Genomic DNA, 13,453 nt, shown 5'->3' with positions numbered 1-13,453 from the left:
CCTTTCTCAATAGGTAGGTGCACTCTGAAGCAAATTGATAAATATTTCTACCCTCTTCTGATCTAGTTTGATTAGAAATTGAGAGCTTTTTCCTTTGACCCATACAGAATGAATCCTGCAGTCCCTTTAACTGTCTTCTGGCATGAGGTTAAGATACGTTAAGTTAGTTTCAGAGTGATTTACTAATTCTTTTCATTCAAAAGCAAAGCTTTCCTGTTTGGTTTCTATAGAATTCACCTTTCTAATATCCTGGTTTTTGTCATTCCTAGGTTTGTTGTCCCTTAAGAAAATTTATACTGTAACTTCTGGTTGGTTTGATTTTTGTATTAGGCCGTTGCTGTAGGACTTTGATGGTAGCCATCAGTTTGTGCTAAGATCTGCTTTGCCGTAGTAACAAATTAAAGTACTTCTGTGCATTTAGAAGAATTTGAAGAAACATTTTTGATTCATATACAGGGTTTTCTTTCTGTTTTTAGAAGCTACAGAGACTCTCATTAAGGCAGTTTATACATTGTATCAGCAGAGGGGCCTTCTCCTTCCAGTACGGACTTTGTTACTGAAGTTTTTCAGTAAAATTTATCAGAAAGAAGAACTGAGATCTTACAGACTCAGGTAAAGTTTTGTTATTCTTTCTTTCTTTTCTCTTGCTCCAAGTTATTTTGTCATCTATTTAAGTTGATAGAGTGATTCAGTCTTTGGAGAAATTCAAAGAAGCTACATAATAGTGCCAGTAAACTTTATACTGGTACCTGAACAGATGAAAGACTCTTTAGGCATACATTTCCATTTGTCCCCTTGTCACTGAAGGACAGTTGGAACAGCCTATAGCACCCTCAATGTTTTCTTTACTATAAACATAATGGAGGTTGAATCACTAGCCCTTAGTGACATATTGAGGCTTATGGGATAAGAGTGAGAGCAGTAGAAGATGAGAAAGTTTCTGGCTTAGTTTGGTGCTAGAGAAGAGATAGGCAACACAAAGAATGGAATTAAGGAATTGATTTTTTGATTTAGTGAGTTTGAGGTTTATTTGGCATGGTCAGAAGAGATGTTTGGGTGGAAGATACAGATTTGGGATACCTTAACATAGGTAGGTAGTTGTTGGAACATATTCTAGTATTTACTTAATGTCAGGTCCTTTTCAAAATCTTAGTAATTCTCATACTGTTGTGAGTTAGGTATTGTTACTCCCATTTTATGGAAAGAAACAGAGTTGAGGTTAAATAAGTTGGCGAGTATCATGTAGCTAATGGATAGCAGAGCTGAGCCTTAAGTTCAGGTGAGTCTGACAACAAAGTTTGTGCTCTAATCACTAAGCCCTTAGGGGACAGCAAAAATGTTTACTGTTACCCAAGACATTAGCACTTTAGCAAGCATTCTAAAGAACTAAAATAACACAAGTTTGAAGCTATTTTGTACGAGAGCAACTTACAATGAATGCATTGATTTGTTAACATAGTATAATAATGCCGATTAGGATAACTAGTTCATAGTGTCTTTATCCTTTAAGATAAAAATATAATTTAGATAGTGCCCCAAAATACATGAACTTTTTAATTTAGTAGATAAAGTCTTCGAAAATGCTGCTGCTGAATAAATGATACTGGCATCTTGTAGGCTGTCAAATGTTTAAATGAATACATGTGGTATTATTGGCACATAATTTAAAACTTTTTAAATTTACATTTATTTCCCTTGTCTTTGAAAATTTTACTTTATTTTGTTCTTGCTTGGCCTTTCTAAGGTACCGTAGTAAAGTGTTATCACGTTGGCTGGCTGGTTTACCATTGCAACTTGCTCATCTTGGCTCCCGAAACCCTGAGCTTTCTACACAGCTTATCGATATCATTCATACTGCTGCAGCACGTGCAAATAAAGAATTACTAAAAAGTTTACAAGCTACTGCTCTCCGAATTTATGGTAAGAGTTTACTTAATGGTGTAGATAGTCATTGGTCTACCCCGATGTAGGAAATAAGTTTCTAAGGGGAGTTATTTAGGTTTGGCTTTCCTTTAGTCTAAATTAGTTACACCATTGTTAAATTGCCAAAACAAAACATCAAATAGTAAATTCATTTTTGGTGGTACTATTTTTTAGAATAGTTATAGAAGGTAAGTGGTTGTAGATGTTTATTACATTATTAAATTGTGTTTTAAACCACCTGCTATTCATAAATTCAAAACTAATCTGGTACTTAAAAAAAATTTCTTTGAAGCTTTGATGGCAGGACAATATCTTATGTATTATTTCTTCTTTAGTCATCTCTGGAACTTACTATTTAATATTCTAAGCAGAAATATCAATGAAAACATCCTGGGATATATACATAATATATATAATTTATTTATTAGGTATGATTCGTTTATCATTTCCCCAGCCCCTGGCATCCACTGATCTATTTTCTGTCTATGGATTTGCATATTCTAGACATTTATAAGTGGACTTATGTAATGTGGGGCCTTTTGTGTCTGGCTTCTTTCACTTAGCATAATATTTTCAAGGTTCATCCATGTTGTAATAAGTATCAGTACTTTATTCCTTCTTACTGTTGGGTAGTATTCCATTGGATGGATATGCCGCATGTATTTATCCATTCATTAGATGATGGACATTTGGGTGGTTCTACCTTTTGTAGGTTATATTTTTAAATACGTATTTTTTAATATTGCACATATATATTTAGGGGTGTGTGTATGTATACACTTTTTGCTTTAAATTAGGTTGATATATGTAATTTGTAGCAAAATTGTAATTCTGTTTAGCAGAATTGTTTGTTTTTCACTGTTGTATTTTGTGCCCAATCCCTTTTCCTCTTTTCCCCATTGAAGTTCTTATTTCTATCAAAACACAGGGATATTATGAGATTATTACAGTGTTAAATAAATCTTTAAATAAATTATTATGTTCAGTATTTTACTTTAGGAAGTAGCTTAGCAAACCATACATATATGCTTTGTGATATTGATATAATTATGCTTTGATGTAATTAAAATAATATGTCGGCCTGTAATTCAATAAAAGTCATCAGTCCGCTTTATTAATTTAATTTCTGGTTTGTATGTCTTTTATAGTTGATTTTACTATGTCTGCCTACCCCACTAGATCCACAAGAAGGCACCATGGTGGTTCTCCCTGCAGACTCTCAGCAACGTTTGGTTCAGCTTGTATATTTTCTACCCAGTCTCCCTGCTGATTTGCTTTCTCGGTTAAGTCGTTGCTGTATTATGGGAAGACTCAGTTCAAGTTTGGTTGCCATGCTTATCGGGATACTGCACATGAGGTAGCATGTTCAAGTGAGCTGTATTTGAAGTATATAATCTTTTCCCCTTTTCTTTTACTGGTAATTTTTCAAATAGAAAAGGCTATTAAAGTCACATACTGCTACTACTTTCATTTACTCTTAATGCAGCACTACAACTCTGTTGATGTTACTAGGTATACCTGAGTAAGTTCACTAGAGTAAGAGTAAGTCTTTCAACTTGTTATAGTGATTTTTTTATAGATAGGTTAGAATATAGGTTAAAATTGAATTACCAATAGCGTGTTGTAAAACCTTTGGTGTTACAGAATTGCAATATAGACCTTTCCTTTGGGAAGCTCAGAAATTAATGTAGCTGGTGAATTAAATAGGCTTGTGGACTCAGACCAGGAATCACTTGAAATCTCTTGCCTTTTTTTTTTTTCTTTTCTTTTTTTTTTCTTTTTTTCTTTTGTTTTTTTTTTTGAGACGAAGTCTTGCTCTGTCTCTTGGACTAGAGTACAGTGGTGTGATCAAAGCTCCTGCAGTCTCAAACTCATGGGCTCAGCAATCCTTCTGCCTCAGCCTCCTGTAGCCTCCAGCTAGGACTGTAGGCATATGCCACTGCACCTGGCTAATTTTTAAAATTTTTGGAGAGACACGATCTTGCTATGTTGCCCAGGCTGGTCTTGAACTCCTGACCTCTAGTGATCTTCCCATCTAGGCCTCCTAAAAGTGCTAGGATTATAGGCATGAGCCACCACTCCTGACCCTCTTGCTTTTTTTTGGTAGTATAATATAAAATTTACCATTTTAACCATTTTTAAGGATATAGTTCAGTGGTATTCTCCAGAACTTTTTCATCATCCCAAATTGAAATTCTATCCATTAAATAATAACTTCCCTTTCCTTCCTCCACCAGCTCCTAGTAAGCACTATTCTATTCTGTCTCTGATTCTGACTATTCTAGATACTTCATGTAAGTGAAATCATACACTGTCCTTTGTGTCTGGCTTTTTTTTGCTTGGCATGTCTTCAAGGTTCATCATATTGTAGCATGTATCAGAATTTTATTCCTTTTTAAGGCTGCATAATGCATCTTGTGTATATACTACATTTTGTTCATTCATCTGTTGATGGACTTTTGAGTTTGCACCTTTTGGCTATTGTGAATAATGCTTTTATAAATAAGGCCTTTTATGACATTGGTGTGCAAATATGTCTTTGAGACCTTGCTTTCAGTTCTTTTACTATATATATATCCAGAAGTGGAATTGTTGGATCATATAGTAATTCTGTTTTTTGAAGAACCTCTGTACCATTTTCCATAGTGGCTACACCATTTTACTCTGAAAGTTTTTATATTGCCAGTGTTGGAAGTACCCTCAAACACTTCATGTTTCTATCTTCAGTCATAGTATTCACCTGTATTTATTACTAGTTGTGGCTCATGGGCAGGGTCTGACGTGGTTTTAGGCAGATATTGAAATCTAGGTTGAAGCTGAAAAGTTTTATCGAAGACTAGTTTTCTTGTATAGATCCCTTATCCCACATAAGTAGGAAAAACTGTCTTTTAAGACTTTCTTTGCCATCTCTTCATACCAGTACAGGACAAATATTTGGTTCTTGTCATTGGAAGTGTGCTTCATAACCGATGATAATCTTTTCTTTTAGCAGAAGAGAACTATTTGCAATCTGTTGTTTGTATGTGGAAATTCAAGGTTTATTTCTTCTGTGTATGCATTAGAGTGTCTTGATCATATTTTTAAATATTTTAAACATTGATTAGTTTCTCATGTTTTTCCTTCTTAGAAATAAAAACAATTCTGCACTTGGCTTAGTATAAACATTTATTTAATGCTAGGCCTTTAAAATTAGATGTTAACTACTTTTTCCGTAATTAAAGTGGTTTTGTATTTATTAACTTCCAGTAGAGGGCACTCTGTTCCCTAGATATAACTGAATGTTCAGTTAAAATCACCTTTTAAACATTTCTTGAAATTAATTCTCCTTAGAAACTGCATTTAATGTCTTTATCAACATCAGTTATGATTCACTTATGCTTAATAACTTTTGTCAAGGATATTTTCAAAAATCTTGCTTTTTTTACTTTTTTCTTTTTGTGGAGATGTGAGAGGTGGGAAAATACATTAATTTACAAATACCGATAATAGAGGCTCATAATCATTAAATTAAAAGCAGATTGTCATTCTAGTTAAAAGTCTACCAAATTAAATTTTGCTTTTTGGTATTTGTAGAGTCTATTAGTAGACTTCTGTCTCTGTAGATGTATTCCTATTTAAAGAATCTCTTTTTAAAAAGAATACAAAACTAGGACTTTTCAGTTTTCTTGACCCACTGGCATTATCATTTTATCACTTTTCATAGTCTCAGAATTTAAGACTAATGTTTGGTTCATTCACACGTTAATTTCTTTAGAATACCTCCTCTCCTTGACCATGACTGTAAATTAGCCAACTTTTTCATTATTTCCCACTTATATTGTTACAGTAGTCTTGCTTCTTAATCCCATATATTTTATGTACTGTTGTCAGATTAATTTTCCTGAAATATTCCTTTACTCATTTCTGATTTTTATTTTGGTACATTAATTGGTCTGTGAGATCAAGTTCAACTCAGTTTTTATAGTTCTGATGCCCTGTTGTTTCTATTAGAAACGTTTATGACGTTCCATGTGTGAAAAACCCATCAGCTAATCGTTCATGTTTATTTTTGCTTGGGTTTTAAAAGTGTACTTAGAACTATTACTGCAACCTTTTTACCAGCCACTTATAGTTTCTTAGAATTTGACTTTTTCCTCATACCATTCTACTCGTGTTGTTCCATAATCGTATCTAATGGCCTTTTCTCAGTTTACCTCTCTACCTCTGGTTTATTTATAGCTGGATTGGAGAACATAAAGCATAAATATGAGAAGGTAATCTACAATGTTAGATAAAATCTCTAAGGAGGGAGATTGACTTGGATCAAGAATTTGGCTTGGGTTTTAAGTAGGGTGAATATATGACCTGGCTGCCAGGAACAGTTGCAGTTTACTCCTTCTGTCTCAGCAGAATTACTAATAGCACCCCCTTTTACTCTCAGAAGTGTTCGGGCTTGGACATTAAATATGGTCTTCATAGTTTTAAAGACAATGTGATGTGTTGCTTGTTATTTGTCCCATATAGACTACTAAATGGATTTGCTATTCCTTTTAGCCACTGGATGGCACAATTGCTTCCTGTTCTCACTGGATTCAGGAAGATATTAGTTTGTTTTCTAACCACTGTTTTGTACTCCTTTCTATTGAGCATCCGTGATCTTTTATAACCTCCTTAGCATATACTCCCTCCATAGACCTTTGCTTACCACCTGGGAATGGCACTCAGAAGAGTTTTCATTGTTTTAACTCTCTCCAAGCTGAAGAATATTAATAAATATAAATGGAATTATTGTAACAGTAAAACAAATTATTAAGTGCTTGTAGGTGAAATTAGAAACTCCTAATTTAGTTTGACATCTATTCAAATGTCTGTGATAAAATTTGTATTCTCAACTTGTTGCATCTGATCATTCCCGGCCTTTTTTACTGTATTCATGGTTGATATTTGCTCTTTTTTCCTAGTTTTACCTTGAAGGGAATTTTTAAAGGAGACACTGGAAACTGATCTCATAGCAGAAACCAAATAATCCTCATTTAATGAGTACCTGCTTTACATTTAGCTATTCCTTTGAGTCCTCTGCCAGTTATCTTACCCTGCACTTGTTGGGAAATAGACCTAGTTAACAACTTTGCTAAGAATAGGAATACATGGTTATCTTATAGTGGCTTTAAAGAGAAGTTTTCTCTGCCTAATTAAGATACTTTTGCTTAGTTAGGTAGGAAGCTAGAGCTTGTTTGAATTTAACTCATTTGCTGAGGGTAAGACGTTATAAAAAATCAAATAAATACATAGCTGAACCTGCTACTGAAAAGCAAAACTTCATCTTGGTTCCTTGGAGTCTGATTTTCAAGTGGGGTGGAAATTTTCTATTATGCCATGTATAACAGAGTGTGCTTTTTAATGAAACTTTACATAAATATGTTTGAATTAAAAATTTTTCTATTATGGTACTTTTTATATAAAATTGAAACAGTACACACTATAGGTTTTATTTTAAGCTATTAAATGAGACTGATTTTGAGAAAAGAAAAATGGTTATATACTGTGCTATTTTTAAGTCTGTCAAGTTTATCACTTTTGGTAACAGTTATCCCATTGTTTATCATAGATCATCATTTTCTGGGTGGAAGTATTCAGTTAAAGAGTGGTTGATAAGTGATGTGGACTATTTCAGCTTCTTATTTTCTACACTTACAGGTAATCATATTTTTTTGCCAGGTTAAAAAAAAGGAAAACACCTAGTGTGAATAATAGTTCTTCTTCTAAGATTTGCTGTCTTATCTGTTTGGTTCTCAGTTTTGAAGATAAATATTCTATCTTGGAATGATTTTTACTATGATTAATAAGTGGAAATCTTTGAAGGAATATTTGTACCCTACATTGTCAGCCTTCTGAGGCAGGAAGATGGATGATTCATCTTTAAATATTTCATAGTACAAGTACCAAATACTTGAGGTTATTTGAATGCCACGTGATATTTTTGTTTCCTTCATAGTTTTATTTTATTTATTTTTTTTTTTTGAGACAGAGTCTCACTCTGTTGCCCAGGCTAGAGTGAGTGCCGTGGCGTCAGCCTAGCTCACAGCAACCTCAAACTCCTGAGCTCAAGCGATCCTACTGTCTCAGCCTCCCGAGTAGCTGGGACTACAGGCATGCACCACCATGCCCGGCTAATTTTTTCTATATATATATATTTTTTAGCTGTCCATATAATTTCTTTCTATTTTTAGTAGAGATGGGGTCTCGCTCTTGCTCAGGCTGGTCTCGAACTCCTGAGCTCAAACGATCCGCCCACCTCGGCCTCCCAGAGTGCTAGGATTACAGGCGTGAGCCACCGCGCCCGGCCCATAGTTTTATTGTTTAACTTTATTCTCATCATTATTTACAGTGAATTGTACCTAATTGGCTCTTTCTAAAATAGCCAGAGAGAATCTCATAGCATACTTAAAACAATTGATGAACAGAATATCCAATTTTAAAGGGGGTTAAAATATTGAACCCTGATACATAAATAACACCAGATTTTGATTGTTTTCTATATTCCATTTGCTCTCTCTGAAAACAAAATTGCTAAAATGAGTAGAAATGTTTTAAATAAGGTGTATTAGTATTATTACCATTGTTTTAAATAATTGTACTATTTCAGCATTTCCATTTTATACTTGGATGATGATGAGATTCTTTGAAATTATCTAGAGACTTGAAATTAAGAGAGTTAGTTAATATATTGTCAGAATCCAAAAAGAACTTAACTGGTTCTAATACCAAGCTGAATCTAACAAGATAAATATTTCAAATAATAAATGTAAGGTCCTGCATATTTATTTGATGTTCTTGTTTGTATACATTTGAGATGGGAGGGGGAGCCTTTATGGTTTAATAAAATAGTACCTGTCAAAAAGGTTTTAGTAACTTTAGAAAGCTCATTAGCAGTCAGTACTATGATATGGCTATTAAACTAAACGATGCCTCTTTAGGCTGTGTTTATAGATGTATAATGATCTGAACATCAAAGCAGATAGCTAGGGCTGGGCCGTATCAATGGTATTCTGATCATTCTGAAAGCTGCCTTTCAGGAGGGAGTTTGACAAGTTGTCTGAGTAGGTTAAACCAAGTGGAATAGAGATGGTAAGGGAATCAGAAATTTTGCTGAAGGTGCTACGTATGTATTGTCAAAATAAAAAAAAAGACTTAGGGGGATAGAGCAGTTTTCAAACATTTGGAGGGCTATTATATAAGAACATAAAGTGATATTTAATATTAACATGAAATATGAAGGGGTATATTATTGCTTTTACTTGTTCATTTGGTTTTTTAAAGTCTACCATTAATTGGAAAGATAATGCCTTTTACTTTCTTTTAAAGTAAAATTGATAAAACCTTAGTAGAAGGGGAAACCTTTTTCTTACTATATTATAGATTGGGTCAGATCACATCCTTTGTGTATATAATTGTGAATTTAACTGCCTCGGTTGCTAGCATTTCATTTTTTAAAATATTGCATGAAATGCAGAAGCTGAGAGAAAACAAGGCAGCTTTGAAGAAGGGTTGACTTGAATGTACATGTCATCTCTTTTTAAAAATTATGAATATTATCACTGCTTTGTGATGTATTTATGTTTTTCATTGGCTTCGTTACCTGCTTTAGGGTTTTCAAAAGAGGAGTTGACTTGGCTTCAGAGCCTTCGAGGAGTTCCTCATGTCATCCAGACGCAGCTTTCCCCTGTGCTTCTCTACCTTACTGACTTGGAGCAATTTTTACACCATTGGGATGTAACAGAGGTAATAGCACATTTAAAAAAGAAACTGGTAATTATTAAAATTCTGTTCACCAACCACCAGTAGTTACTATACATTAGAGTTGCCTTGCATGAGACCTTAATTTTAGAGGTACAGAGTGGTATAAGATAGGATCTCTGTTCTGAAAGCGCTTATAATCTGGGATAGGAGATGTAAATTTATAAAGGGGAGTGTTTTTCATTATAAGTTATGCCACTAGAATGGAACAGATCAGCAGTTGGAATGATAGAGATAATTTTATTTTCTTTTATTTATCATAGGATAGACCCATCTTTTTAAAAGAAGGAAAAAGCTTCATGGAAGTGGCATAGTTTGACTTAATGAGGGATGGACAAGATTTAAGGAGTTGGAGTTGGTGTCCTTTCCTTTTTTTTTTTTTTGAGACAGAGTGTCGCTCCGTTGCCCGGTCCAGAGTGTCATGGCATGAGCCTAGCTCACAAGAACTTTAAACTTCTGGATCGCTCAAGCGATCCTCCTGCCTCAGCCTCCTGAGTAGGTAGTACTACAGGCATGCACCACCACACCCAACTAATTTTTCTATTTTTAGTAGAGACGGGTCTCACTCTTGCTCAGGCTGGTCTTGAACTCCTGACCTCAAGTGATCTTCCCGCTTCGATCTTCCCGCCTTGGCCTCCCACAGTGCTAGGATTATAGGCATGAGCCACCACGCCCAGCCGGAGTTGGTATCCTTGAAGGTGACTTTTTAAATGAAAAATTATTCACCAGTTCCTGTGGTCTTAAGAATTAACATATAGCTTATTAGAGTTAAATTTAAAACCCTAATTCTCCCTTAAGTTTTGAAGTTCAGGTTACAAGTCTTTATTTAAGACAGTAAATTTAAATAATAATTTTAAAGGGGGACTTTGATTTAATTTCATTCATTTTACAAAGTTAGTTAAAATTTTAAAGTGTTTAAATAACCTTAATATAATCAGTATAGTTCAGTTTTCTGACAGACCTTCACAAATATTATAATTGTAGTAAATCTTACAGCTATCTAATAAATTAACTTAATAAATATGGTAAATCTTAATATCTTATGTTTTAGTACTATTTAGTAAAACAGTGAAACTTCACATTAAAACTGTAAGTCTAAATTATTGACTTTTTAAAAAAGTCGTTTTGTTTTGTTTTGTTTTAGAGGCAAGGTCTCAAAATATTACCTAGGCTGGCCTGAAACTCCTGAGCTCAAGTAATCCTCTTGCTTCAGCTTCCCAGGTAGCTGGGACTACAGGTGCACACCACCACGCACGCTACTGACATATTTTAAGTTGGAATTACAAGGCTGATCTTTTCCCTGACAGGCAAAATTGTCTTTAATATTACAAATACTTAAACTAAATACACAGAAATTTCATTTCTAAGTTAATTAATTAACTTCTGTTCTTTATTAAATTTCTTCCCTTGCATTTAAAGGTGCTTGTCCAGTAAGAATGCAGTTATGTCATCCTAAATAATTTTGGTTTCAATCTTTCATGCAAAATCTGAGGTTATGTCCTCTGCTGGGTGATACATATATTTTTTTAATGATCCAAGAGGCCTCCGGCCAGGACACTGACTATATTCTTTCCTATAACCCTCAAATGCTACGCCAGAAGCCTTGGGTTTGGGGGCTTTTTTTTTTTTTAACCTCTTTGTCAATATTCTCGACAGGATAGTCTCTAAATTCAAGTTACAACCTAATTCTTCTGTTTTGTTGCTATACCAGTTGATTTTATTTAATTGATGTATTTACTTCTATTATGAATTTTCTTAATATTCTTCCTATCTCTAGGGACTGTATCATTTATAGATATTTAACATATTTCTCTCATGACTTTGTTTGACTCTAGTCAATGACATTTATCCTCTTTTTATTACCCATAGTACCTGGTACTGTGTTTACTTACAAGTTTTGAAATCATATGTTCAGTTTAGGCTTTCAGCTTTCCTTTATCTCTCAGGCTCCATATGGTGACTTGTAAGTCCTCAGGGAAGCTCAGATTCTTATGGTTATGGTACCACATGCAACTTTTTAGGTGAAAGACTTAGGGAGAGTTGAGGTGTTTTCATTTTCTCATTTTCAAATGAAAGAGGATGTTATGTTACAGTAACTATGATAAACCAGTTTTCTACAAAGAACAATGGAGAATGGTACTCAGAAAACACGTAAAATCTAGGTCTGCTCATTGCTGTTGGATGTTGCTTCTTCCACACGCACTTAGTGAACAGCAATCAGGAATTCAACACCACAGAGTTCATTCTAGTTATTTCCTATCCCTTTTTTGTACCTGCCTTCTCCGACAGTGAGAACCTGGCTCCTGTTATCCTTAATATATTTACTTACTTGATCAGTTCCTCTGTCTGTAATCAATCTTCCTTTGCTGCCACCCCTCTCACTCCATTTGGACTCTGGCTTTGGGGACACTCTGCCCTATTCATGGATAGCCCGCTCTGGGCCACCTCAGCTTTCCCACCCACTCCAGTGCCAGTGTTTACCTAGCTTGGCTCTGCCTGGTGGCTTGAGAATGGAATTGTTCAGGAAGGGAGGGGGAAGCAGAAGGGAAGAGAAGTGATCATTTATTATTGAATAGGCACTTTTCAAATGTGCTTTACCTTTTATTAATGAAAATATTTATTATTTGCTTTGAAGTAGGAAGATGGCATTGGAAATAAGTTTTTTTCATTGTTACTTATAAGTATAAAAGATAGGAAAAGTTGCCATGTAAAAACTCTGGATAATATCAGTCAATAAGAGATTTTATAGAGAAATAACGTATAGAGCTGTTGATTTTTTTTTTTCCTACTCTCAAATCTATAAATAACAAATATAAAAAGCCTTGATTTTTGAGGGCTCATTGACAGTTCTCTTAAACTTAGCTTGACCAATCTCTTCCTAGAGTGCCTTCCACCAGTCTTACCTTTGTCTTGTGATATGATTTTTATACATATTTCATTTCAATACTATGCCAGATAGTTTGTGTTATGCCTGATGTCTGTGAAGGACTTCTGGTACTGTCCTTGACTCTACCTGATTTTTTTTTTGAGAACTTAGAAAATGAAAAATACTAGGGGTTGGGCTGGGCACAGTGGCTCATGGCTGGAATCCCAGCACTTTGGGAGGCTGAGGCTGGAGGATCATGTGAGCCCAGGAGGCTGAGACCAGTCTGGGCAACGTAGTGAGAATCCATCTCCACAAAAAAATAAAAATCTTAGCCAGAGCCAGGTGCAATGACTCATACCGTTAATCATAGCACTTTGAGAGGCTAAGGCAGGAGGATCACTTGAGGCCAGGAGTTCAAGACCAGCCTGAGCAACACAGCAAGACCCCATCTCTACAAAAAATGAAAAAATTAGCTGAGTATGGTGGCACATGCCTGTAGTCCCAGCTACTTGGTAGGGTGAGGCAGAAGGATCACTTGAACCCAGGAGTTGAAGGCTGTGAGCTGTGATCATACCACTGTACTCCAGCCTGGGCAACAGAGCAAGACCCTTCTCAAAAAGAAAAATAGCAGGTGTAGTAGCACATGCCTATAGTCCTATCTACTCAGGAGGCTGAGGCAGGAGAATCACTTGAGCCTAGGAGTTTGAGGCTGCAGTGAGCTATGATTATGCCACTACACTCCAACCTAAACAACAGAGACTCTGGTTCTAAATAAAAGGAAAAAAATACTAGGGATTTTACTCCTAACTCCATTTTCTTTTCATGTAGATTTCTCATACTTTTACCTTTAGAGAACAGGAGGCAGGGTTGTGATTAAATGGAAGTGGG

General features: G+C 35.0%; 1 protein-coding gene across 2 annotated transcripts in view; it reads left to right on the top strand.

Annotated features, from left to right (window-relative positions):
* The window catches only part of TEX10 (testis expressed 10), a 43,423-nt gene that overhangs the window by 22,147 nt on the left and 7,823 nt on the right, over positions 1 to 13,453 (top strand). For both annotated transcript variants that reach the window (XM_069474482.1, XM_069474483.1), the window contains exons 7-11: positions 477 to 612; positions 1,745 to 1,920; positions 3,103 to 3,280; positions 7,511 to 7,599; positions 9,551 to 9,684. In XM_069474482.1, the coding sequence (XP_069330583.1) occupies positions 477 to 612; positions 1,745 to 1,920; positions 3,103 to 3,280; positions 7,511 to 7,599; positions 9,551 to 9,684 (713 nt within the window). The remainder of the gene's footprint in view (positions 1 to 476; positions 613 to 1,744; positions 1,921 to 3,102; positions 3,281 to 7,510; positions 7,600 to 9,550; positions 9,685 to 13,453) is intronic.

This window comes from Eulemur rufifrons, chromosome 7 (genome assembly GCF_041146395.1).
Source record: "Eulemur rufifrons isolate Redbay chromosome 7, OSU_ERuf_1, whole genome shotgun sequence".
In the NCBI taxonomy this organism is placed as follows: Eukaryota; Metazoa; Chordata; class Mammalia; order Primates; family Lemuridae; genus Eulemur; species Eulemur rufifrons.
The sequence above is the reverse complement of the archived record's forward strand: the minus strand, read 5'-3'. Positions and strand labels throughout refer to the sequence as shown.